A 27,138-nucleotide genomic window follows, 5' to 3' on the forward strand; every position below is an offset into this window, starting at 1 on the left:
AGAGTCACTGCCTCTGGCTTATTATAAGATGTATTCAAAAGCAGAACTCTGTGTTTTCAGGACAGATTTTTTTAGTGTGTAAGAATGATGCACAGAAAGAGGAAGGAGAAAGGTGGTGAAGGAGGATCAGCGAGAAATTATTGAGATGTCATCACTTCATACCTCTTTATGCCTTTACACACTGAGGCGTTCTTTTTCTCATGAGATTAATTCACACATCGATATATATATATTACACAAAGAACACAAATATCCTGGGACAAGTTTGATTTTTCTGAGCTTTCTGCGAGTAAAGGCATCGACCAATCACGTTGTGCGGAACGGGCTGAGTTGCGTGGAGGCCCTGAAGTCAGAGCCAAGACGGCAAACTTCACTACGCTTTTCAACTTTTTACATTGGCAGCGCAGACCAGATCCACTCTTCGGTTTTTCACTTTCACAATAAAAGCTCTAGACATAACATATTCTAAAGTTATTACCACATTGTGTGGCTTATTTGTCACCTCCTCCACTGCTTAAAGAAGTAGATTTTTCTCTCCCCTCTCTCTCTCTCGGTCTATATCTCTCCACCACTCTAACTCTGTACACCTTGCCTCCTCACATCCCAAATCTTCTCATTTAGATTATCCCTACCACAGTGAATGTAATGGAGTAGTAATGGATAGTTTTCATGGGCCTCTCTCGCTCTCTCTCTCTCTCTCGCTCTCTCTCTCTCCTTTCCTCCCTCCCTCCCCTAATCTCCTCCATGTACATGACACTAATGCAGCGACTGATATAAGCTCCCCTGCCTCTCTCTTTGACATTTATCACCGTGCTTCTTAATGCAGGCAGGCTGCTGCTGTTGATGAGAAATAAGGATGACAAGCGTGGCCTATTTTCTTGCTAACGATAGCCTCCCTGCTTATTTTGCCCCCCCCCACCCCCACCCCGAAAGAAAATGTGTTCACAGAACCGTGTTCCGTGTTTACCAAAGCGTCTCATTGGGGCGGGTGGCGAGGATATGACACATTGACGTTGATCATGCTCCCGGCACATTTTTGTCAGAGCTAATCCACGATCCATTACTGTTTGAGATTGTAATAAGTGATGTCACAAAGCTTCTATCTGATAAAATGCTTTTTTCCCTCCTATGCATAGATGTATTTTTACTTTCGTAACGCATTAAATGTCATATGGTGTCATGGTGAACCCGCTTCCACTGATCAGCATGGTGGACCCGTTCACCCACTGTACCTATTTGACAGGACAGTAACAATAAATCAGTGTCAAAGTCACACCTGGTGTTACGTTAAAAGATAGTTGCCATGCCTCAAAGAAATATTTTGACTTTTTTTGTGCCATGAGTATGAGAAAGTTGAGATCAATATCAATCTCATGTCTTAACATTACGTATGGAGCCTGAGCCAGGAGGTGATTAGCAAAGTACGAGGAGAAACCCAAACAGCGTGGCTCTGTCCGAAGTTCACAACGACACGTCCCAACACCTCCAAAGCCCACTGACTGGAACGTTAAGTCCTGGTTGTTTAAACAATAAAGCTAAATCTGCATGTCAAACTAGACATGTCAAACTGTCAAACTTGTCCTGTAAATCTGTTTCTGGTAGTGGAAGCAGACTAATTTTCCTGTTTGTAAATGCAAACCAATTGAGGGCCGTCAGAACTGCTAGTTGACACTTGAATAGCTTTGGATCTTCTCCATCCAGCTAGGTCTCATTTCCCTTACGTAAAGTATTGACGCTTGACGTCCAATTCCAAGATGGACGAGATGCTCGGGCTTTCAAGTAACTCCAATGTAAACCTATCCGGGTCACAGCAACTACTCCGAAAGACAGGTGACGTAGTATAAAGAGGGACTAAGTCTGCTCAGGGAGGAGTTTGGGTTGGATGGGTGGATCGAAGAAACAGAGGAATTCCACCCAGAAGACCATTGTTCTACCAAAAATCGACATTTTAAATTCCTTTTTTTTGGCGTTTCGAAAGTACATTACTCAAAGTACTCATGTTAAGTTACGTAGTTTAGTTATGAAGACTTTACTTTGTTAGGTTTGGTAAAAGATGGTGGTCTGGGTTAAGATAAATACATATTTTTGTTGCCTAAACCTACGTGGCGCCAAGGGGTCCTGACCTAGTGTGACGAGTTGAGAATGAGAACGGGTTGGTCCATCCCACTTTTCCCATTCATTGCCATTCCCATACCTTGTAACTCTCATGCCTCTTGGTTAAGGATGCATGGAAGTTACATGTTGTGTTGCTGTAGTCTGACTATTTATGTTCTGTTTCATTGAAGTGGAATACAAATTTTGATTATTACTTGCCATGTGAAAGATCTGTCATCAAGTGAGAGGTGTTTTTCTTTGTATTCTGAATGTGTAGTTTGGCCTAAGCCACTGATCAGTGGATAGGTAAGAGCTAACTAGTTCCTTTACACACGATCAGGTCTGTTAGAGATCAGTTATCTTCCCCCGCCTTTGGACTTTGAGATTGGAGAGAAATCAGGCCGCTCCTGCATGTGACCCATCATTTATTTTAAAAATAAACCAGCCAACCTTAATGGACCTTTGAAGGGGTATTGTCTTTACAGAATGATAGGACCTTTAAGCACTTGATTAATGGAAGACCGACAACCACTAAGTTCCCACCACAAAGGGCCATTATTCAGCTGCCTTTCACTCTGGCTTTTGACCAATACCTAAAATATAAACGGCCAATATAAATAAAACATTTTGGCTCGACATTGTGTTTCCCTGCCAGTCTGTAAGTTTGCGGGGGGAGAAAAACTAGGACAGGCAGAGTTGGATTCATCATCCTTAATGCCTTCTGCCACTTCAATTGGATATCACCAGACACTGTCCCCGAATTTAGACATCATATCCTGTCCCAAGAGCCCCGCCTGGTTTCGCCCCAGCCCGTCTGTCTCACCCTGGCATAACCCTTCGGCATCCCCCCTGCGGGACCAGACCAAGATGGTGTTTGAAATCAAACTGATACCTCTCCTGTTGTGCTCGTCTGTTCTCCTCCACCAAAGACCTCCTCCTACTTCTCCTTCCTCTCTTATCTCCCCTCTTTATTTATTTTCTTCTACACCCTCAGAATTAACAATTTGTACGAATCACAGGCTTTCAATCCCGGGCCCTCTTTATATGTGACACCCCCCCCCCACTGGTTTTGTTAACATTACTCTTACTCGCCAGTACCGTACAGATTATTATTTGATGTCCGACGCGATTCCCTCGCTGATGCTGCCTGGGCACGTAACCCCACACAGTGCTCATTTCAGCCAAGCTCAGATTGTTTGATTGGCATTCACCGCTGTGTTTGCCAGGAACGCTGGCAGAACCTCGCTGTTATTTGCATAAAACAGGAAGGGGTTCAAATTTCCCTGCTGCTGCCCTTGCTGCACCCCTGAAGAAAAAAATCAGCATGCGATTCACACACAGACAGAAAAAAAAGAGTGAAACATTAGCTGGCCTGCTGCAGCTCTGCACTCCAGGCTCAGTGCTTCTCCTATCCTGGTTTTACACTTTCTTTTCTCCTCGCTTTTGAGCCCAGCGTGAATCCACTCGTACAAATCCTACACTATCTGAGCCAGACCTCTTTTTCTCTCTCGTAGTCCTGCGGAGAATCCTCTTATAAATGTCCCGGCATGGGTCTTGCTCCGCAGTGTGAACCTTTATTTTTTACCTGCGCCGCTGATCAGTGAGATCCAGACTCGGTTCCCGGGCTTGACGGCGGGCGATCACTCGGCCCTGTGGTTTTGACTTACTGAGCCATAAGAGAGGCATGGGGAGGAAGCAGAGGAAGCAGAGGATGAGAGGGAAGAGAGGGGATGAGGAGTGGGTGTCATTAGGTGAGAGACGGAAGGTGAAAAGATGGGAGGGCTTGAGGGATGTCCAAACATTGTGGCAGTTTCCAGGCACAACTGTGTGCTCTTTTTCCACTGAACATCTTCAAAATAACCCCTCTGCCTGTCCTGTGTGTGTGTCTGTCTCTCTGTCTGTCTGCGTGTCTCTGCTGGAGGCCCGTGAACTCTAACCCGACAGCACGTGTCTCGTTCTTTTGTTTCAATCTTCGACTGAAACAAGAGTCGGGAGGCAAACTTTGGCTCACACCAACACAAAGGATCGTTACAGTAGTAAAGGCTTCTTTCTTTTTTTCCCAGCAGGCAAAAAAAAAAGGGGGGGGTGGGGGGACAAAAAGCTGAAGTGCCAGCAGCTGGACAGACATGTGTTTAGAGCAAAATGCAGCGCAACAAGCCGCTGGGAGAGAGTGAATGAGTCCCATTCAGCCTGATCCCAGCAATGACTGACTGCACCCTTACCAGGGATTACACTGAGGAGAACATTACTGCACACTTGTAAGAGGATTGTAACACACATAGTGGAAGACACTACTACTGCTAAGACACTGCAGCACACTTACAACACAAGAAGAACTGTGAATACCTCCTCCCAAGACTTCCCTAAAAAACAGCCATCAATTCCTGCCCTTTTTTTTTTCTTTTCCTCCACCCATTTTTTCCACCCCTCCTTTCAAAACCCCTTCCATCCCTTCTGCAGAAGCCCTGGAGGATCCGTCGAGCGCCGGCGTTGTGGCGGGCGCCGTGATCGGCTCCCTCCTGGCCCTGCTATTGGTCGCCGCGCTCGTTGCCGTTCTCCTGAGCCGGAGTCGCCGGCAGCAGAGGCGCGGCTACCCCGGCGGCGGGGACTCCGTAGCGGCCGGCGCCGGCGGCAGCAACGGAGGGGACTATGGCAACAAAGCCCGTCTGCTGTTCAGTGGGACCGGCAGCAAGAACGGGACGGGCGCGAACAACAACGGGCCCGTCTACACGTACCGGGAGGGCTGCGACGCCACGGGGACTCTGACAGAGAAGGCCAACGACTACCACCACCATCACCACCTCCATCACGCCTCAATGGGCAACCCCCCCACCGCCCACGACATCCTCCTCAGCGGTGAGATGGAAGAAGCCGACAGGAGGAAGTTCGACCTGGACGACAGCATGGAGGAGGACTACGACAGGTTCGGGGCCATCGGGGGAGGCGGGGACATGCAGCCCCCCGCCTACCACCTCCACAGAGGCCACGGCGGCGAAGAAGAAATGGACGTGTACCTCGACGACGACATGGAGTCTCAGAGGGACGGCTCCGTCATTTCCCGGACTGCCATTTACGTCTGAGGACGGGGGAGGGGTAAAGGGAAAGGTGAGGGCTGAAAATAGTGATCGTGGTGGAGGAAGAGCGGCCCTCTTTGCCACCGAATGAACCGACACATCGCCTCGATCAGCTAAACACCGACCTGCTTCACATTCAGCCTGATTAAAGAGATCCATCCTCTCTGCTTGAAGAAAACGATGACGGAAAAACTTGTTATGGCCGTTAGTGGTTGATTATGTGACTGTGTTAAATCATGGAGACAGATTTCATTCCGTGTCAGCTGAATACAACAAAAAGGAAGAAAAAGAAAGTACAGCGAAAAGCCAACGAAACCCACACCGACTCCGACGGCGATGCTGCTTATTGCTACACGTTCTCGTTTCTTCAGCTTTGCCAGTGTGTGATTGTGTAGAGTGACTACATATGTTTGTGTTTTTATACCTTTTACCAGAGAACGCAATCCGCAAAGACCTGGAGCGCCGCAAACACCATTCCATAATCAACACTACTCATAAATCGCCTTGCTGTTTCTAAATAAACTCTACGTAAAGCGGCTTGTGTGGATGTTGCCACTGTGCTGCAGACTCTTCTGACAGGCGGGAAGGGTGGTGGTGGTGGTGGTGGTGGGGTGGGGTGGGTGGGTGGGTGTGTAACAGTGTCTCGGGTGTCCCGCCCCACCCTGTGACACCACCTGGTCCCCCGGGGTGCCCACCGGGAGTGAGGGCCACCGAACTGAGTAACATAACAGACTTAACAGTGTGTGCTACCGCGTGGCTGGCTGTGGTGTTAATGATGTGCATCATCTATATATTGGGCGCCGTCTCACTATAGCACAGTTGTTGTTCTTGTTCTTGTTGTAGATGTCGTTGATGTCGTTGTTGCTGTTGTGTAATGGTGTTGATCTCGCTAAGGAAAAGAAGCACCGGGAGCCTTGGGGGGGGGGGGGGGCGGGGGGGGGTTCACACAATACCACATTGGGTCGGTAATGACTCATTTAATGGATAAAAACTCTACCAACTATTCCCCCCCCCTTTCCTTCTTTAAATCTCTTCCCGTATTTCCTCCTCCTTTATTTCCTCTCTCCGTCTCGTTTCTTACTGTTCCACATGCATCCTGCACCATTTGTGTGTTTTGCTGATGCTCTGTCCCACACGCATTACATCTCCCTCTCCCATTCTGCTCGTTCGTTATTTACATAATGGGCGGCTTAGACGAGTGCCGCAACGGCTGTGTGCAGGGAGAAGGGGATAACTTGTGTCTATATTCCTATCTGGGTCGCATTCAACGAGGCAGATACATTCACCGGCTTTGTTGGAGGCTGCTGTATTTCATGTATTCATTTTCCCAGTCTTGCAAAATGTTCTTAGGCTATGTGCGGGATTATTCCATGTTCTGCCTTACGATTGGACGAAAAGACACAGTCTGAGACACATTTCCAGAGGGTTAGTGAAATGGGCTAAATTAAATCTCAAACTCCCAACCTTTGTGTTTCTTTGATTGTTTTTCTTCTAAGAAATCTCTCACTTAGTTCAATGAACATGCAAAACTGGATAGGAAAATTATCATTTTTAACTTTGATGATTGGGGAAATCAAATGATTTGTGATTAATACTTCTTAGAATGGATATTATTTTGCAACACATTTGCTAATGCACAGCTCTTATGTTTCTTGAACACATTTGCCTTATTGACTCTTCCAGCTTTTTCCTACTCACCGTCTTTTCTGTTTTTTCAAGGCACCGAATTGTCAGTTTCTCAATTAACTGTTGAATTACCGTAAAACTTCAATTAAAAGCCAAGTCCCAATTAAATGTAGAGTCTCTTTCACTCACCGGTTGTGGCTACATGTTTTGACAAATACACGCAGGTCTCAGTTAGCCCTTCCCAACTTCCGCCCCTTTTCGCGCTGTGCTCCAATCACAGTTGAACCTCATTCAACTTTCCGTGTTTGCTCGCATCGAGGTGAGGCTCCCGGCCCAGAGGACGATTCGCTGCTGCCGGGCCCGGAGCTTTCCGCCTCCCGCCGGAGCTCCAACCATCGAAAACAAATAGCCTGATTTCTAGGGGTGTAACGGTTCACAACATTCTCAGTTCGGTTCCATACGATACAGTGGTGGCACGGTTCGGTACGTTTTCAATACAGCAAAAAAGCAGAAATGCCAAATCCTCGCTGCTCTCAAGGGGGCGTGTCTGAAGAACGTGGCTCTTCACCTCCATTCAGTGGTGCGGTAATGTCTCGTTACAGTCAGCTAGCTTTGTGTAGTCCGTGACGTCCGGCCGTCTGCTGTCAGAGCTACAGCGGGAGCTTCAGACATTTGGTTCTCTGTTTGGGCTTTTGTTTTCTTTTACAAAGCAGGAATTATGGTCTGGCGAAATGAGCTCGTGAATGAGTAGCGTCACAGGGCTCAATAGCATGAAGCATGTTGGTACAGCCTGGTTTTCACTCCAGAGTAGGGTCTCTTATCCGCAGCTATAAATAGAAGAATCACCGTGGCGGTTGCTTTAGCCCTGTTTGAATCGGTAGGGAACAGCTACAGTAGCTCAACGCTGCGGGGACAGTTTGTAGCGTGTGTGCTGCTGTTGGTTTTCCTGCTAAGCTAGTTTAGCGTAGCGCGCCTCTCCCAGAACACATGTGCCTCACCAGAGTACAATGTTGTTCTTCCGGAGTGGGAGTGTCAGACAGCACCTTGTCTGTTACCTGGTGGGTTGCCAGGTTGAGCGCAGTGGCTCCACCGAGAGAACATTATATTTTCCACAATTTAAATTCAAAAGTATTGTTCGGTTTGTAATGCGTACCGAACCGTCAGCCTCGTACCGAACGGTTCAATACGAATGTGTGTATTGTTACACCCCTACTGATTTTGTAGCTTCGTTTATATTACTTCTTTAAGGCTACGAAGTAATTGTTGGTGTTTTTTATTTTGATAAAAAAGACGTCTTGCATCCCAGTGGGAAAAAATTACAGTAAAGTTTATCATTGTGAAAATATCCTTCCATCGCAAACTGTAGTCCTTGCTGTCGGCTTCTTAAAGCTACGTTTAATCTAATACACACTGCGTCAGCAAAGCTAAACCGAACAGGCGCCGCCATGTTTCTTGTTGTCGAGCTTGTCCGACTTAGCAACCGTAACTAAAGGGGGGCCGGACTTAGGATTGGTCAATTAGACGCCGGGTCTGGTTTCCATTGTTGCCCTGAGGCAGTTCATTGTTATAGAAGTTCTTTAGATGTATAAAACCTCGCTGCCGACCTGTTTAGTGCTAAGCTGCTTGTATTGCACATACAAAAAAATCGATATCGTGTCAATTTGGACACGCTACACATCGTTTGATCGGTTAGATTCAATTGTTCGGTTCTTTTCACAGAAACCATGTGCACCATATATAAGTAGAATTCATTCAGATTTGCAGGCGTGGTAAAAAAGTTCCCAACCTTTGACGAGGTCATAAAGTCAGAATCTGTCCTTTCCTCGATTAGTAATGCTTTTTTATGTTAAGCAAAAGGCTCAACAGATTTTTTTCATAAAAATGAATCCAAGTATTGAATATGTTCACATGAAGTCCACTGCTTGCTGTCTGCTGTTTTCGATTGCCAAACAAACTGATCGTCATAAACGAAAATGTATCTTCTTCCTGCACCGTGTTGTTGGGTGTGCTTGTTTTCCGTTATCTTGCCGGCTGCAATATAGAAGTGTCCTCACCTCTCTTTGATTAGTTTGCATCCATTTTTATTTGGGTCGTGTCGGTATACAGGGGGCCATGAATCCTCGGGTGCTGTAAAACAAGCGCTGTTAACCATCTTGCAGCTACATCAAATGTATGACAAGAATTAATATGTTATTTGATAGCCTCATTTTTTTCAGAAGTAATATTCATACGGGTTTAAATAAACAATTTAGTCTTTACTGAGCAAGAGTTTTGTGTGAAAGGAATTAAAGGTCCTGTCCCATATAGAAGCCTGGTGAGTTCAGTGATCAGGCATTAAAAGCTTGGGCCATTAATTGCAGTTTTACGGTGTATCCTTTGTCTTTTCTTTTTTGTCGGGATGGTTGTGAGGTGACACAGGGAGGCTCTGGGGAAATCTCTGCATCACAGGCAACACTCCTTGGAGATATCGTATGGAGAGCCTGTTAAAAGTGAGGAATAAAACCGAGGTGTGAGCGAGGCCACAGTTAAAGAGAAATGAAAGGAGAACAAACTAGGCTGGTGCTACATGCTTCAGCAGCTGAACCGAGCACACCCGCTGCTTTTCAAGCACACTGTGTCACATCACAAGCACACACTCACTAGCTGTAGACACACAGCGTTTGATCGACCAACTCCGGTGACTGGAGTCACTTCGCTAGTCGAGGGCACCGTGAGTAAAATCCCCCAAAATATATTTAGTCATATTTATGAGAGAGGATCTGAAAAGGGAATCTTTAAGGAATGTCAGCACATTACAAGTGAGTAAACATGATCTCATACTCGTATGTCTCGTCCCATTTCATTTACTTATGCCTCATAACAATATATTGTGACAATAATTAAGATGTTGTAACTCAAAATGAATTCTGTGGATTTAAGATCGGAACACTGATAAGCTGAGATGTTTCAAAATTAGAAATTCAAGAACTTCAGCTGATCGATTTTTTTGTTGTTGTTGTTGTTGTTGTTGTTGTTGTTTAGGAAGTCGGTTTCAGCTCTACTTCCCACCGAATCCTCAGCAGGTCCCTTGTTGTTGGTTGTTGTTGAACATTATACACCGTGCAATCTGTTATTCTGTAAATGAGACCGTTCTATCTGCTACATTTCACAGTGTGTGTGGACAGGTCGCCAATTCATCTCAAAGTAACCGAGAAACAGCCATCCTGTAACTACTGTCGTCACATGTAGTAGGCTTGTTTATTGTATCACTGCAGTACAGTTTGGATTAAAGTATTCAAGTGTGTTTTCAACTCTGCAGGGTGCATGCATGCTCCAAGATCCGGACGAACTGCTTTGTTTGAGTTGCATCCTTTAGATGCTCTCCTTGTTACAATTTGAATCTACAATTTAAGGATTACAGTTACTTTGTTTGATACACTTCCTGAAAGTACCAAATGCAAAATATCATTTGTAATTGGAGTCAAATATGTTAATGTTTTCACCCTGATAATAAATTCCCAGACTTTCTGGAGCTCCATCTGTTTCCAGCACACTTACCCTCTATGTGGCCACTGTGTGCCTCAGCACATCTCTTTCTCCAGGGGGGTTTCTTGCAGCGGCATAATGCTAAACAGTCGACTGTGATCACAACGTCGGCGCCTAATTAGTCCCAGAATCTTGTAGCATGCATCTACCCTCAGCGAGGAAACTCATCATCAGTCATGACTTTTGTTTTTGCACAACCCATTTTCAATAAAAGAAATTTAAAAAAAACCTCTCTGAAACAATTCTCTGTGGAAGAAATTGGTAATTAATTAAGCCGAGCCGTGTTGTCAGTCTATAAATACCGAGACTCCCGTACTTCTTTCCTCAGCACATTTCGCAGCACAGAGCGGCATTGTGCACCTGCTCGGTAGCCTCCTTAACAGATCTGCTGCAGGACATGTTTCAAGTTCTGCTAACTCGAGGAGAACTACAGCCACCTCTCTCAAATTCAAACACGTACTATTCACACCTGGTATGTGGTCCGTGCGATCTGTGTCTTCATCTCGATAAAGATTTGCTCCTGGTCATCTGAACTATGCCTGTATTGTGATCACATTGAGCGAAGCTGGTGGACTTGCTAGCTTCTCGTTCCTTTTGTTAAGCCAGCAGGAAGAGGCGAGGTTGGGTGATATAGTTGACCCTGTTCACACATGGAATCAACATGCATCTTGGGTGGTCTGATCACAAGTGGACGGCTCTAAGTACAGGTGTGAATGCTCCCAAGATGCATTGTGGACGCGTTAAAACCCGATTCTTCAGACCACATTCGGAGGTGGTCTAGGTGTGTATGTAACAGAGTTTAAATCAGGAGGCAACTGGTTTTGAAGAGTGAATCCAAGTGTCTTAAAAACTTGCATTCTCTCTAGTGTCCATCAGGGGGCGACTCCTCTGGTTGTATAGAAGTCTATTCTAAAATGACTCTACTTCTCTCTTGATTTATTCCCTCAGTAAACATTGTAAACATGAGTTTATGGTCTCAATCTCTAGTTTCAAGTCTTCTTCAATGCAGCATGATGCTCATTTAGTAAATTATGGTCCACTTTTGAGAAAAATAAACCATAAAGCAGAGTGTGCTTTAGGGCGGGGCTACCTTGGGATTGACAGAATGCTATCGCTCCCGGTGCCGTATTCGGCGTCTCTACGTCACTCCTCCACAGTCTGGCCACTTCTGTTCACTGGTTGTAAAAAGTCAAGATGGTGACGGCCAAAACACCAAACTCAAGGCTTCAAAATGGCAGTCCACAAACTAATGGATGAGGTCACAACAACTATATCCACTTGTTATATACAGTCTAGGGTGAATTGCCCTGCAGCTTTAAATTCAGTTAATTCAGGTGTGAAGTGATGTCAATAAAAAAAGCCACGATATTATATTTTTCTCATCTTCTAACAAGAAAAATGTGTGTGCAGGGACTTTATCTGTGGTTATTAAAACCACTTGTTTCGAGAGGCAACTCAACAAATTAGTCTACAGAGATCTGACACCTGGCCTCCTGAACAGCTCCAGATTTTCTTCATGCTTCACAGATTGCACTTTCACGCGTCTGGGAACCAAACCCAATGCAATCTGTGTGCATTTATACACCTTCCGTTAGCACGTGTTTTTCTCACCCAGATAAGTTGTTCAAAAACATGTCCCATTTGTATGCCTCGTAGATGCTAAAGGGGTCAAAAGAATTTGGTACCTTCATTCATGAAACTGTGAAACATATCTTACCGTAAGATGTGTTAAGACTTGATATTAGCAGGAAAGATGAAGCTTCTTGGTGTAATGTTCAGAAATTTCTCAAACAGAGAGGAAGAAGGCCATAGTGGAGAAGAAGGCCACTGAGGAGAAGAAGCAGCAGCCCCCCCCCTTTGCACTCTTTGTTCCATCAGCAAGCAGGGCAGGAGTCAGCAGGTCCAGGTCAAAATCAAAAGTATTTAATATTGTTAACAGAAGCCAAAACAATCACAAACCAAATTACACTACCGATAGTAAAATATTTCAAGAAATATGAGACCCCGTTCATACCACAGGACAGATTGATGTATCTGCCCCATGGTACGAAGGAAGTCTGATTCTCTCAGGGGACAAACAGCTCCTTTGCCCCCCCAGAGTTGCATTCCTCAACCTATCGATCAGCTCCACGATTGGCTGAAGTCCAATGAGCTCCTCCTTGGATCCTGACCCATTGTCCTGGGCACAAACCTCAGTGAACTACCCTCTTCCCCCGCAGATTGACACCTCCTGGCATTCCTCAAACCCCCATCACAGACTCAATATACATTCAATGACCACACTCCTTGGTTTAACACTTCCCAAGTAACCACACTGTGACACATAATATCCAGCACTAGGAATGCTTTAAAACTTAAAATTCCTCACATTGGATAGTTTAATTCACTAAATTTAGGATTTTATAAGAGACTGAGATCAGAAAACCTTTAAAAAAAAAAAATGTTATGTCGAGGATCTTCAACATGCAACCTTGGAACAAATAATTTATCTTTGGTGGGAATGAATTAGATTCAACCATCCTTTAAATAAGACTTTATTGGTTTTCCCTGTTTTGCAGTGAGTAATACAGCAGCCTGGGTCACGCTAGCTACCAGCTCTCTGATCTTTTAGCCTGCCGCCCGCCTCACATGGCGTATGCTCTGGGAGGTTTCAGTCCTGAGCGCGAGCCCTGTAAAAGTCTTGTCCTTGCTGCTGTGAGCGTGGCGCCCATGCAAAGCAGAGGACGCGGTAACAGGTCACTTGGCTCTGTCGGGGAGTGAGGGGGGGGGGGGTGGGGGGCTAGAGGTACTCTATCTGGGAAATACCAAATAGGCCTAGAGAGAAATTTTTTTCTTCTCAGATCAGAGAAATTGAGAGGCAGAACACAAACTGAAACTTCAGCCCCTGCTGAGACTATGAAAAGACCTTCTTTTTTCTTTGTAGGCCACCTGAGACCAAGAACGTTTGAAACACTGTCAATTATTCACCATCCAGCCTGGAGTTAGAGATGGACAGATTTGTCACTTGTGGTGCCCAATTGGTTGGCCGCGGCGTAAAGATGACAGAGACTGTGTGAAAGGAAAAAGGGATGGGATTTACTCCTCCGACAATGAAAGCTAGAGGTGGGGATGGAAGCCTCAGAGGAGTTCTTTCTGAGCTCCATGCCATCCCTCCGCTTCCCTCCGCTTGGCGATTGGCTGCTTCCACCCAATGACAATTGGCAGTCCTCTTCAAACCCCGGCCAATTAGTAAAAAAATGGCCATCCTGTTTAACTTTCCTCTGCGCAGTCTATCAGAGAACAGATCTTTTTAATTGTAAAGACATGTTCGGCAGCGCTCCGGGGACTCCTGTGCAGGGGTGGAATTGTATATATATCCTCCTTTTTTCATATTCCCTCTCTCTCCGCTCCAGCTTTAGCACCCGGCACAAGCTGTTCTCTCCATGTTTAATTCAGCAGAAGGCATGAAAGTGTTCCGCATTATGTCTCTGCTTCACTCTGAAGACGGCAACGTAAAAAAGTGAGGGAGAAAGGAAGGGGGTGGAGGGGAGCGGAGTAAAGAGAGGGAAGGAACAGAGAGGAGGAAGGAGAGACCCTATTAGTTATTGAGCTCTGCTTTTGTCTTTAATCCAGTTAAAGCCGAGGCTCTGCCAGGCCAGCTGAGACTCCAGCAGATGTGGATGAAGTTTTCCTCCTCCCAACACTGGTTGGAATAGGTCTTCTTGTCCTCTGTAACCATTTTACTAAAGGCAGCGCTGTCCTGCTTTCCTGCCTCTGAGGATACCTCCTTCTTCTCCCACTGTGCTGCTCTTGCAGTGTTCTGTGCTATACTTAGGGATGCAATTCATCTTGGATTTTTCTCAGTCCAGGTTATTTCAGGTTTTGGGTATGCATGTTCATCTGAATGGCCCTTCATTTCAAATGGGTGTCTGCTTTTATGTCATTCCTTTCCTTACCCTCTCTCTGGTTTGTGCAGTTTCCACTAATCTTGTGCTAATCTTCAAAATGCATTACGCACATGAGGGCAGTGTAGGGGCAACATGGAGAGAAGCAAACAGCAGGGTCTACAACAGCGGTATTCAATTAAAAAGAGCAAAAACTTCCTCATGCAAAGGTCCGGAACATCACAATAATGTCTAACCTGCACTATGATTTAGCCCCATGTATAGTGAAGTAGCATAGCAGTTGTATCAACATCTGTATGTAGTCAACAACTGACTGTCAAATAAATCAAATAAAGAAAGTTCAATTGAAAAATATCCCAACAAAATGTATTATCAGTTTTCAAATTGAATTTAATGAATTATAAATAATACATGCTCTTATAATAAATAAATTATCGTCTCTCATTTCAAGTAAAATCAGGGATGGATTAAAAAAAAAATACATAACAGAAAGCTGAAGAAAAGTATAGTACTTCATTTTAGAAACGTATCGAACTGAATTGTCCATTCAGGTATGAAGTGATGTCACCCAAAAAAGCCACGATATTATATTCTTCTCATCTTCTATTAAGAGAAATTTGTGTGTAGGGACTTTATCTGTGGTTACTGAAACCACTTGTTTCAGCTCTATTCCTCTCCGTTTACGTCGTTGTTGGACAGTGAATTCATGTGTTAGCATTCTGATCATTTTGGGTTCTTAGGTTTATTTTCTGTGTCTTCATTTCGGATGTGAGTGGGTACGTTTGCTCAAAAGAGTTGTTCTTTGTCTTGTAGTGGCGCTTCACATTACCGCTTTTAATAATCGCCACGGTCTCTGAGCATATGAGACATACTGGTTTTAAACTGCCCGTGGGAGGAATTAACATTTAACATTCGCCCGTCTCTCTCCTGTGTGTGTAAATCTCACACGAGCCATAATGCTTATCAGAATGGACATATTTGCTTGGCTGAGTAGCATCACGTGATGTGATTTACAACACATGTAATTGGTGGGTGCATTTCCTGGACCGCTGAACGAGTGCCGTAAAGGCAAGAAAAGCTGCGCCAGTTCAAATAGAAGCACTCCTTCAAAATGTAATAATTGTCAAATATCTATCAGTTGTAGGTCCAGGTCCGGATACAAAAGAGTCTGGGTCCGGACCTGGACCGTGGCCCGCCTGTTAGTGACCCCTGGTCTACAATAAGTAGATACATCCAGGATGTCCAACTGATTTAGCAGTGAAAACAGGTTAAACAGATGAAGATAGAAGCTACAGATTAGTGTACAAGGGAACCACCATATCACCTGGTGTTGTTAACTACACTCCTAACTAGTAACTCCAAAGAAAAACATTGTTAGCTTTGTATCTGCTAAATGATTCTTAATGTGGCTAACTCGGTCTGAAATGATCTGAAAGCAATCTAATGCTTTGCAGAGGTGAGGGAAACTGCAGGGTCAGGTAGTAAATGGACTTGTCACTACAAATGACCCCTTTCACATATAAGCCGCCATATGTTCCACTGTTAGCATAAAAATGTAAATTACTTTAGCTTTACTTTCTTCTTCTAACTGTGTGACTTTCAAGTGGGAAAGAATATAGCAGATTGACATTAACTGCCAGCAAAAGCAGAGTGTCCAACACACTTATCTGTGCACCTGTCTGTCTGTCTGTCTGTACAAATCAAAATGAAATTCAGCTGGTCTCATCACAATTAATTTCAGTTCCAATACTTTCAGCTTCCACTGTCTCCTTGTCACAACCTTCTTCCATTGTCAGCTCTTCACTTTGAGTTGTGCTCGGTGGTCTTATATCTTATCGGGTTATAGAGTCGTCTTCTGTTCAGTCGTAAATAACCAAAATTTCCACACTCATAAGAATCCTGGAGCATTTCTTTAATGGACTGGATCCAAGGAACCCTTTATATCTGCTATTTCAGACCCTTAAAATGCAGAGTTCCAGATGGCAGAGACATTAAATTCATTCATAATCAATGTGGCACTGTTTCAGCCGATATAATCCTGTCAGCTGGAGATGCTCGGCTTCCTCTATGATGGTGACCTTAACATTGATGTTCAGACTAAAGGACTAGTGTAGGCCTGTTTTGTTCATTTTTTCAATGAAGCCAGTATTGATCGTTCATCATTTTCGGTGAGATACATTCAGAATTGTATTTCCTCCTACCTCGATGACCCCAACTCTCTTTATCTCCGTCTGAATCAAAAGTCTCTTTGACGTTCCAACTTGTGCAGGAAACAGCTCTGATATTATGTGGTGCCAAGAGAAGAAACAGCATTTCCCCAATTCTGGCATCACTTTACAGGTTTTTAGACGTAACGTAGCTTGGGTGTGGTATAGTATAATATTAGTGTAGCTTCATCCAGAGATGAAGACCGCTCTACAGAGGTCTGGGCAACTCAGTGCTTTACGAACTTGTTTAAAGCAAAAGGCTTTATACAATTGTTTCTAACTAGTAGTACTAGTAGAGGTTGATGTGTAAAATTGCCCTTTAAAATTCATTAACCTTTAAAGTTGTCACAGTAAGTATCACACTATCAGAGTTATGTTTTTTTATGGTTTTTGGTTGTCCATCTGTCCCTTCAAACATCCCATTCTCGTGAACACAATATCTCTGAAACGGTTTGATGGAATTCCATTGCCTCTGGCACTAACATCTAATTTGGACTCAAGGATGAACTGATTACATTTTGGTGGACATGGATCACTGTGACCTGTCCCGTTCCCGTGATATCTCAGAAAAAACCTTGAAGGAATTTCTTGAAATTTGACACAATCACTGGCAATATCGGCAAAGCGTTTCAGAGATGAGAGATGAAAAATGTTGCTAATAGTTTAGCTTAGCCGTCTGCTCGCCTCCTCCCTTCTGTCACGGCTGCTGCACCACTGAGCTCACTGCGAATACAGGAGGCTAAACTATTAGAGAGATGAAGGAGAGGACAGAACCAAGGAGACCACCTTGCCGAGAGGACAATGGGCCGGGGGGGTCCGGAGACTTGCTCCGAAAACTAGCTACCCAACTAACCAGCTCTGGAGATGGACTAGCTAGCTAGCTAACTCGCCAGCCATTTTGCAAAGCAGTCTACCAGCGGCTGGCTATTATGGTCCTGTTGGTTCATTTGAACTCTTCTCAAGTAAGTAAGCCAACAAAACTTGCTAGCCAGCATTAACTAATAACCTACGCTCCGCCAACAAGAATACGTCATCATGTTCACTAACAGAAAAGGGGTCTGTAATATATTGATACTTTATACCTACTTGACTGAGCAAGGTAGACCTAATGTTGTCACAACATAAAGAATTAACACTTTATAACGTAACAAGTTTGGCTGTTTGGTTCTTTCTTGACGTACAGCAGCAAACCACCAGAGCGTCATGTTTAGGCCAACTGGTTACAAATGCATTAAAAAAAGGGAAATCAATAGAAGCACACCTTTATCGACCTCTGAGACAAACTTGTGATTTTTAGTTGAAAATATAAAATTGACTTGACTAGTTTTCACCGGCCTTGGAATGGTCTGGATTTGAAACATATTCAACAAGACTTTGTATGTTTCTTTAGCTTTATATTTTGCTTTGACAATACTATATTTCTGTAACTAAGATAAATGAACCCAATCCATGGAGGTGCTTCTGTACTGGACCTCTCTCCAAAGATCAACACCCAAACCTGGGAAAACCTGGTGATATTGATTTGTTTTTCACACAGCAGAGGGTTTAAAAAGGATTTCACCGGTGTTTGTTTACACTGCAGCTTTTATGGTGTCAAGTTTGGAGAGAAAAATATCATGTTTTTGCATACAGCACGGCATTTTGAGGCTTTGAAGGTCAGTAGTTTTAAAAGAACAGAACCATGACTTTTTTACTCGATAGTGTCGTCATCAAAATATTCTTGATTTCCACACTTTTAATCCATACTATTCAAAATCAGCTACGACGACAATCACATGACAAATATTATCTTCTCCCTGTGAGATTTGTCGTGCATGAAGTCTTGTTTGTTTCTGATAATAAGTAGAACATTTACAGAATGGTATGTGATTATTTTTCAAAGCAAAACTTTGTACAGCTTTCTCATCAATCAGCATTGTGCAGAAAAACAAGATGGATGATTTGTCTGCCTGATTTTAGACTGGCTGTGACTCATTTCACGTATTGTTCATAAATGAAGTGAAGCTGCATGGAAACAAGTAAGGTTATCTTCCGCCACAGGCAGAGTTACTTTTCTCTCTTTTTCCAATCCAAATCAGGCTTAATGACTGAATACAAGATTAACATTTATACTTGTAAAGACAGATGTTGTTGTTTTTTATAGTGCAAACCCCTGCTGTGTTGGACAGCAGCCCAGCTTTCATGTTCCTCTGCTTCTTTTACAGAGTTAAAACCACACAAGGAGAAAAAGCTCACTCTTTTACTGCTCCAATATCAAGAAAGAAAATCTTTCTACCTCTTCACAGAATAGAGGAAAATGTTAAAGGTTTATTTATATTGATCGGGGGGTGATCAAGGATTAATATCCGAATTGCCAACCCAAATATCATCAAACTGAAAACAAAATTTGTTTTTGAAAATTCAAAAGCCTTTGAAAATCCTGTCGATAAACAGTGAGTCAGATCATTTCCGTGTTCAGCCTCTTGTTATATTTTTAAACGTATTTGAGAGGGGAAAAATACTCTAAACTTCAGTTTGTAAGAGATATATCATTTTCACTGGCAAACACTTAAATTATTTTTTCAATAAAGAAAGAAAGAAGAAAAACCATCGCTGCAGAACTCATGTCAAATGATAGACGTCTCATTTGTGGCTAAAGTGCTACCTGACATTCACGTCTTGTAACCCAGATAATCCCCGATCTGACTCTTCGTGTGGGAGTCAGAGTTTGTCACTTTTTCCGCTCATGTTTTTCTGCTTCCTTATCAGAGCTGTAGATATCGCACCAAGAAAACCTCTATCATCGTCTGTCAGGTCAGCACTGATGGCCACACAGATATTTGGTTGCCGTGGTATTTTCTTCCCCGGGAAAGTGAGCCGGATGGAGGTTTTGTTTAGCTGTTAAATGAGCAGATCACTGTTTGTCCAGGGAGAGAAGATCTATATTTATGTGTGTGTGTGTGTGTGTGTGTGTGTGTGTGTGTGTGTGTGTGTGTGTGTGTGTGTGTGTGTGTGTGTGTGTTCAGCTTGTGTGGTGAGATGGAGTTTTTTGAAGCTACACCAACCAAGCCCTTCAGGCTTACAGGGCCGTTGGGCCTTTAATGCAAATGTCCATTCATTAACCAAACTGACTACGGACCTCAGAGCAGATTTTGGTGATCGTCCATTTTGCTCTCTAAATTCCACAAAATAGAGAAAAAACAACAGCAAGGAGCCTGACAAGCTGTTTCCCGTCTTTATGCTAAGCTAAGTTACCAAAATGCTAACTGTAGCTTCACATGTATATGATATTCTCCTGTAAAATGTTGTACATTTTTACCCAAGTCCAACAGCTGAGAAGATTTGAGGTGTGTGTGTGTGTGTGTGTGTGTGTGTGTGTGTGTGTGTGTGTGTGTGTGTGTGCGTGCGCGTGCGTGCGTGCGTCTCTGCGTGCGTGCGTGTGTTTGTACTTGCGACATAGTGAGGACTGAAACACGTTTTTAACCACATAGTAAAGACATCTTTGGAAAATGAGGACATTTTGGCCAGACCATACTTTTTCATAGGCCTGTTCAGACTTGGTTCTATGGTTCAGGTGAGAATTGACCCTTCACAAAGAACCGCCCACCTGCTGCTACTCCATCAAGCAGTCAGAGCTACCATGGTGCCCACACTGTCACAAACTGCACTCCCTGATTAAATATTTCCACATTTTTGAAAAAATCACAAACTAATTCTAGTTAATGCTGTGCTAGCTTACTCTGCTAATGTTAGCTCCAGACAGCAGAGTGGGTTTCATTCTGAACTTTTATGTTTTAGTTGTGTGTATGCAGATGTGTTTTCCCATTGTAAATTTGCACATCTCCGAGCATTAGTGACAACATTATGCAGAAGCTATTTCCATAATTTCATTGTGTCAGTCTATCACTCCAGAGATTTTATGCGCCCTGACCCTGCGACAAAAGACGGGACTCCGACACAGATGAAGAGAGAGGTAAAAAGCTACAAATACACACACACACTCAGAAATATTGTTGTCAGTGCAGGAGACAGATTACCGCTCATCTCTCAGATATTTTAGTGTGGCTCTTATCTGTCAAAGTTGATCTTCCTGGATATGCAGTGAAAGATCAGAATTGTGTTGTTATATTTTCAGGATTTTTAGATTTGTTTTTTGGTCTGCCTGTGGCCAAAAGAAGAGGACTTCCATTCTCTCCTTTTAAGGCACGTTATATGAGACATTTTAAGGTTCTGTAGAACAAGCTGATCTTAAGTTATCTACAGGAGTTAACGATCGATATCAATAATGCTGCAATTTCTTCTCCTTACACATCTCAAAATCACCTCTTTTTCAAACAAACCCATTTTGAAATGCTCAGCAAAGGAGCATGGTGTTTTAATTAATTAATCAATGTCACTGCATTTGTATTCAAGCAGCACGCGAAAAGAAAGGTTTTGTACGGTATTATTTTGAAATCGTATATGTTTTTTTATGTATCAATAAACACAAAATAAAATAATAAAAAGAATTCTGAATATGTTTGCAAAGCAACTTTTTTCATCTCCGGCAGGCTTAAGCCTTTGGGGAGATAATGTGTGTAGTTGTGTGTGCATGCCTGTGTGTGTATGTGTTTGTCTGTCCGCATCTAATCTCACTTACTGCTGAACCCAGCACCCTGATATTTTATGTACTCATTTATGACTGTAAACTCATGGTTGCAGGGATTACCAATTGCCAAAAAAATATATTTTATTGACTGTTTTATACCGTCATTGACCTTTTTCCTCCTAACCGGCCGGTATGGGGTCGCAAGTGACTAACAACTGCTTCGGTAGCAGAAGCCATTTCCGGCAATTGGCTAGGCTAAAAACAAGTCTTACCTAGTCTGTTGCAGGCAGCATTTGGCCACAAGATTGGTCTCCTGTTGAGGTGGAGCATCTGCAGATTAATTCCATACCCGATATGTTATGATCCACTAAAGTTAGGCACGTTACAAGAAGAATAAATCTCCATTTGTGTTATCCTCACCACCATCATGTCTGTTAGGAAACCAGAAGGGACAATTGAGTGAGATTCAACTCTTTGTTTGGGAGGGGAGAGGGAAACACTCTACTGAGGGAAGTTTTCGAGTTTAGCTTGTGTTGTGAATTAAACGCATTGTGTCTGGTAACCTTTGTCAGGGACAGGTTGAGTCAGTGAAATGATAGAAATCATTTGAGACGGGACAAAAATATGTAACTTCACATTTCTCAGACGACTCAGACAAGGAAATATGTGTCGTTTCTCTTTACTGGCTCCTCTCCGGCTTGCATAATACTAGACACCGGGTTGTTTTTGTCAACTTGGAACCCATGCTGTTGGTTAATTCAGTCTTATTTTACCATGTAAATATTTTGTGGGGGAAATCTTTCAAAACGTCAGCTAAGAGAAACTTTTATTTTTTTTTAGCTGAACCACTGAGTTTGTCCACGGCTGACATAGTGTTGTCAGCTAATTTTCACCATCTGTAGGAGTACGTCAGTGAGAACAGGAATTTCATTCACTCTTGACAAGGTGGGAGAGTGCAATAAATGAAGAAATGGAGCAATGTGACAGCAGAAATGGTGACAAGTCTTGTTGTACGATAGAAATCAAACCAGCACATGGCAGCACTGAATATGTTTTAATTAAGTGCAGCTGATGCAACAAAAGTAACACATTTTTCCAGATCAGGGTCAGTTTTCTATTTGAAAAGGATTCAATTAACTCTCTTTTTTGTGTCATTGCGTGGCTCACGATGAAGCCAATTGGATCGCTCTAAAAAATTACCACGCCCTCGGCCATCTCTCTTCTCTCTCTCTCTTCTCTCTCTCTCTCTCTCTCTCTCTCTCTCTCTCTCTCTCTCTCTCTCTCTCTCTCTCTCTCTCTCTGTCTGTCTGTCTGTCTGTCTGTCTGTCTGTTACTCCAGCCGTGCTAAAGCGAGTGCCCAAAGATAATTGAAAACATTTTCAATTAATAAATGCACCCAGATCTCCAGCCGTGGCCCTCATTGCTGTCTCGCGGTTATATGTTCCGCCTCTCTGCCAAATCCGACGGCTCAAATCGCACTTTTCATTTCACCGCCAGCTCTTTCAATCCCTGCCGGTAGATCCTGAATGCCGCCCGGCTCTGTTAAGAGAAGACAGAGGAAAAAAAACAACAAAGGGAAATAAAGGAATAAAGGGAAAAAATATGATCTACATTAAACATAATTGCTTCCATTTGAAATTTCCTCAAGTCTTCTCCTGGTGGTTAACTGTGTGAGAATGGCTGTCCTACTTTCCTCAATTTCGTCCCCTTTTTTTCTCCAACTAAATCAAGAAAATACAAATGTTTCGTCCTCGTAATATACCAGTTTGTGATTGGAGTATATACATCATTCCTACCTGCAGTTTAAGTAATTGAGCCTCTTGTGTGAGGCCGATAAATTGGTGCAATCAGCCAATACCTACTAGTGCAGTTTAAACTCGTACAACCAATAGCAAGACATCCATTAAGTTCCAAGACTTGTAAATACTAAACCTGCAGGGTGTCTGTCAAGTCTGAAAGGAGTCAATGTTAAAGTTGTAATCTCTGTCGTATGTAGTTATGAGGAAGAAAAACACGTTTATATTTACTGAAGTCTTTTCACTGTAGCCCTGCACATTCGGGAGTCCAGATCTTTGCTCACTGAAGCAGAGCGACACATGGTGTAATTGCTGCCATTGCAGAACTGATTGAGTAATTACAATCAGAATCGGAGACACTTTGTTCACCAAGTACAATAAATGCAAAGAAATTTGACTTTGCGAAGGTTCTCGGAGGAACGACACCCTCTATAAAACCTATTCCCCGAATTCATTATGTTAGTCATCATCATCTCATGCAGTTTTAATTTGCCAACACGATCGAGTCCCTCCAGAGGCGGGGAAGCCGGAGATCTCTCGGCGAAGTGTTCGCAGACATATCCAGAGCTGTTCACCAAACAAGAGCTGACATGGAGATGATTTACAAAGCGGCAAGCTGTTTGCTTTGTATTGTAGTATTTTTTTCCGCAGCGTCTTTGATGCTAAAAAGTCACTGATGTTTTCCCTTGTAGTTTCTGTGGATGCTGCTCCTTTCCTTCTACTCTGGTTCAGAAGCTGTGACTGACTAAACTGCCCAAACCTAAAGTAGTATTGTTTCAATTCACAACATTGAGTTTCAGTTTCACTACCTGGTAGGTGCAGTTTGGAATAAGAATGGCAGTGATGACCGGGACACCGGGTTGTTTGCGCCTCCAGCACTATATGAATGTAGTGTTTTGTTGCCTCTGAACACAATCCAGGCAGCGACTACATTTGCCAGGATCACAACATAGTTAAACAACTGTTTAGTAATAAAGGAACTCGGTTGTCTTAGTAACCACTGACTTCCAAACTAGTGACTTACTAGATTGGGTTGGATTTGCCGACCAAAACACAATGCACAGTGTAAACACAGATGTCACTGCAGCTTCATGAGGAAAAATAACAGTTTCATACTCACCTGTCAATGCTTTGCAGAGGTAGTTTACTTTATTATATGTATATGTCCACAGTGGTGGAAGAAGTACCCTTCCTCTTTCACTTAGCCAGTGAGTAGGATTCAGGGCGACCTATTGGCAGAAATGCAGTATAATGTTCACAACTTTGTTTTCATCAGTGGAAAATCACCTGAGACTAAGAACTGTTGTTTTGTTAGCCCTTCATATCTACAAAGGGAGTGGGTCGTCTTCACGGAGTCCACCATGTATCTTCGCCATGTTTCTACAGTAGCCCAGAACGGACAAACCAAATACTGGCTCGAGAGAGAGAGAGAGAGAGAGAGAGAGAGAGGGAACCTTTTACGTTTTTACGTTAAGTGAAAGCCACGTTTGGAAAGGGGGGGTGAGCGAGGAGTACTCAGTTGCTTGCAATCTGCAACCTTACTGCTAGATGCCACTACACTTGACACACTGGTCCTTTTAGTTAAATTTACTATAGCTGGTAAAGGTGGGACTAACTTGAATTACTTTATATACACTGCTGGGTAGCTTTTGAATTTCCTCCCGAGGATAAAAAAGTATTATTTTCACCTACTTTTATCTGATATTCTAAAGTTATAAGAATAAAAGAAGTAAAACGTACAGTATTTGCCTTTTGAGATGTAGTAGAATAACTACTCAAGTTCAAGTACCTCAAAACTGTACTTAAGGACAGTACTTGAGTAAATGTATTTGAGTAAATGTACTTTCCACCCTTGGTGCACTCATACAGAAATATGATACAACATTAATAGAATTCAGACAGTTCAGAGTGAAAGGGAAATATCCAATAACACTACCTAACGGATCATAATGGGTACGGATGTGTACTGCAGCCACAATGATGAAAATAATGATCTAGATCCATCATGTTATATGATTGCTCTAGGCTACGGTGTCTCAGGGCCTTCAAACATCCTGACCATGATAAAACAGTTCATTTTGCCATGAAAACTATTGTGTACAACATAAAAAGGATCCCATTAAAACGAGAGGATTTTCATATATACACCAAGAAACTTGGGCCAATTGTTTTGTCATGTCGACAGCAGCTACTGAACCGTCTAACGTCTTTATTGTCGGGGGATTTGAGTCACATTGTGTTGTCACTTTTAACTTGCACAACTGCATAAAGTTTGAACTCTAAGAGCATCAGATACAACCAGCTGCAGCAGCCCACTCATGATCGTGTCAGCGTGTTCATAGCGGGTCACTTCAGTTCTTCCCTCCAACCAGGTGTTGACGCATCTCCCTCCGGACTCACTCACTTTAACTCTGCAGTCAGAGAAAAGCTGAGTCACTCCCATGCTCACAGGCCTAAAACTTATCTCAAAAAACACCTTGTGTTAGCCTCTCCTACTCACTCACACATCCTCTTATCTACTGGTTAAACCAATCTCTCTCCCTTTCTCTTTTGAGCTTGTTTTTGTTCATATTTCTATTATTTAGTATCTCTACAACATTATAATGCCTTTGACCGGGCATTCATCACACTCTTAGAAATAAAGGAGCTAGCAAGAACCATATAGGGTTCTTTGGGTTGTCCCCCAGGAGAACTCTTTTTGGTTCCCGGTAGAACCTTTTATTAAGATCCACCTAAAACCCTTTCAGAGGGTTCTACCAGGAGCCAGCTGCAAAAGGTTCCATGCAGAAGATGAGAGGTCCTACAGACATCTTAAGGATGCTAACAAAAACCCACCCAGGTGGTTTTGCCAAGAACAGGGGTTTCAGCTAGAACCTATTCTGGGTGTTATACCGAGAACCCCTTTATATTCCAAAGGTTTCATCTAGAACCCATTTAATGGTTTTCTACCAACAACCCTTATCTATAGTCCAAGAGTTTAATCTAGAACCAGGCCAGGGTTCCTCATGAGGCTCCCTAAGGGACTTGGGCTGATTATGGGTCACGACCAACGTTTTTTTATGGGGTGGGCAGTGAGCTGGATTGTGGGCGTTCCCTTTTAACACCCATGCTTTCAACAATTTTTGAAAAAGCCTTTCTTCAGAAAAAGGTTCTTCAGAAGCGAATGTTTCTGGGTCTCAGTCCTTCAGGAAGAACCCTTTTGGAACCCCTATTTCTAAGAGTGGACTGCTTGATCCTTGTTGAGCTATATTTACCTCAAATATTCTGTTAAAATTCAATATTAACCTTACAAAATACCATCAGGAATTAAATGATCAGCAGTTGTTGTAAGGATAAGGACAAATCGTTCTGTGGCTGAGACCTTTTTGATGTAGATGCTGTTTTTCAGATGAAAGCCTCCATCTGACGAAAAAGAAGTAAAATAAATAAAGATGCCTTCTCTGACAAAATGATTGCTGGCATTCAAGGAAAACACATCGTGCCGAAGTTATGAGTCATCCTAAAATGTTCATGTGGAGAGAGTAATCTTGTTTTTGAAAATATTGACTAATAGATTGCAGGTAGCGACATATCTTTTCAGCTTAGCGTGTGGTGTTTTCTACACGGCAGAGACTGACAGACGAGCACACACCACTGATGTACCAGCCTCTGGCAATAACAACTGGTATTGACTTCATCTCTTAACTACTAATGATTACACTTAAACTCTTGCTTTACTTTGTTAGGAGTTTTGAGTTGCAATGACCCTTATTAACTCCACATTCAGGAGCCAACCAGAAAACAGTTAAATCCCAAAGATGCAATTTGCCAGTCAATGAAAGGCAGAGACAAGGACTCCCCCCAACAATCCTTTTTTTTGTAGATTAAACATATTCAAACAAGCAGGGGTATAAAATTCCACTGCTGCAGAAATGTTTTGTTAAAATACCGAATTTCACCAAGTAATGTGCAGCGACCTCTCCACTTTATCTCGAAATGTAATGCATTTCCTATTTGTGGTATTAACATTCTTCAAATATGGACCTTTATTTTTAAAGTGAAGTATGAGTACAAGTTCATTTCATAACAAAACAAATGAATGGCCTTCACTGATCAATGTACTGTACATCTTTGAGGATGGTAATTGTTACAATACAGTTATGGAATACAAACTTTCCCTCAAAAGGGCTTTGATGTCAAAATGATTTTGTATTGAATAATCTCAATTTTGCCATTATCTATAGCAGCCTAACAGTAGAGATATATATATATATATATATATATATATATATATATATATATATATATATATATATATAGATATAGACACAGTAATCATCCAGAAACACACAAAACAAAGGAAAATCACAATAATTAGTTCACCTC

General features: G+C 42.9%; 1 protein-coding gene across 2 annotated transcripts in view; it reads left to right on the top strand.

Moving 5' to 3' along the window:
- pvrl2l (PVR cell adhesion molecule related 2 like) overlaps nt 1-27,138 on the top strand; it is a 283,481-nt gene that overhangs the window by 157,219 nt on the left and 99,124 nt on the right. The window contains exon 7 of one of the 2 annotated variants that reach the window (XM_068710851.1): nt 4,555-5,744. The exons of the other annotated variant lie outside the window; for it this stretch is intronic. Coding sequence (XP_068566952.1) covers nt 4,555-5,174 — 620 coding nt within the window. The 3' untranslated portion in view covers nt 5,175-5,744. Of the gene's footprint in view, nt 1-4,554; nt 5,745-27,138 lie in introns of those variants that run through there. 2 annotated transcript variants of the gene reach the window in all.

This window comes from Cebidichthys violaceus, unplaced genomic scaffold (assembly GCF_023349555.1).
Source record: "Cebidichthys violaceus isolate CVI_PGR_0920_01 unplaced genomic scaffold, fCebVio1.0.p SCAF_16, whole genome shotgun sequence".
In the NCBI taxonomy this organism is placed as follows: domain Eukaryota; kingdom Metazoa; phylum Chordata; class Actinopteri; order Perciformes; family Stichaeidae; genus Cebidichthys; species Cebidichthys violaceus.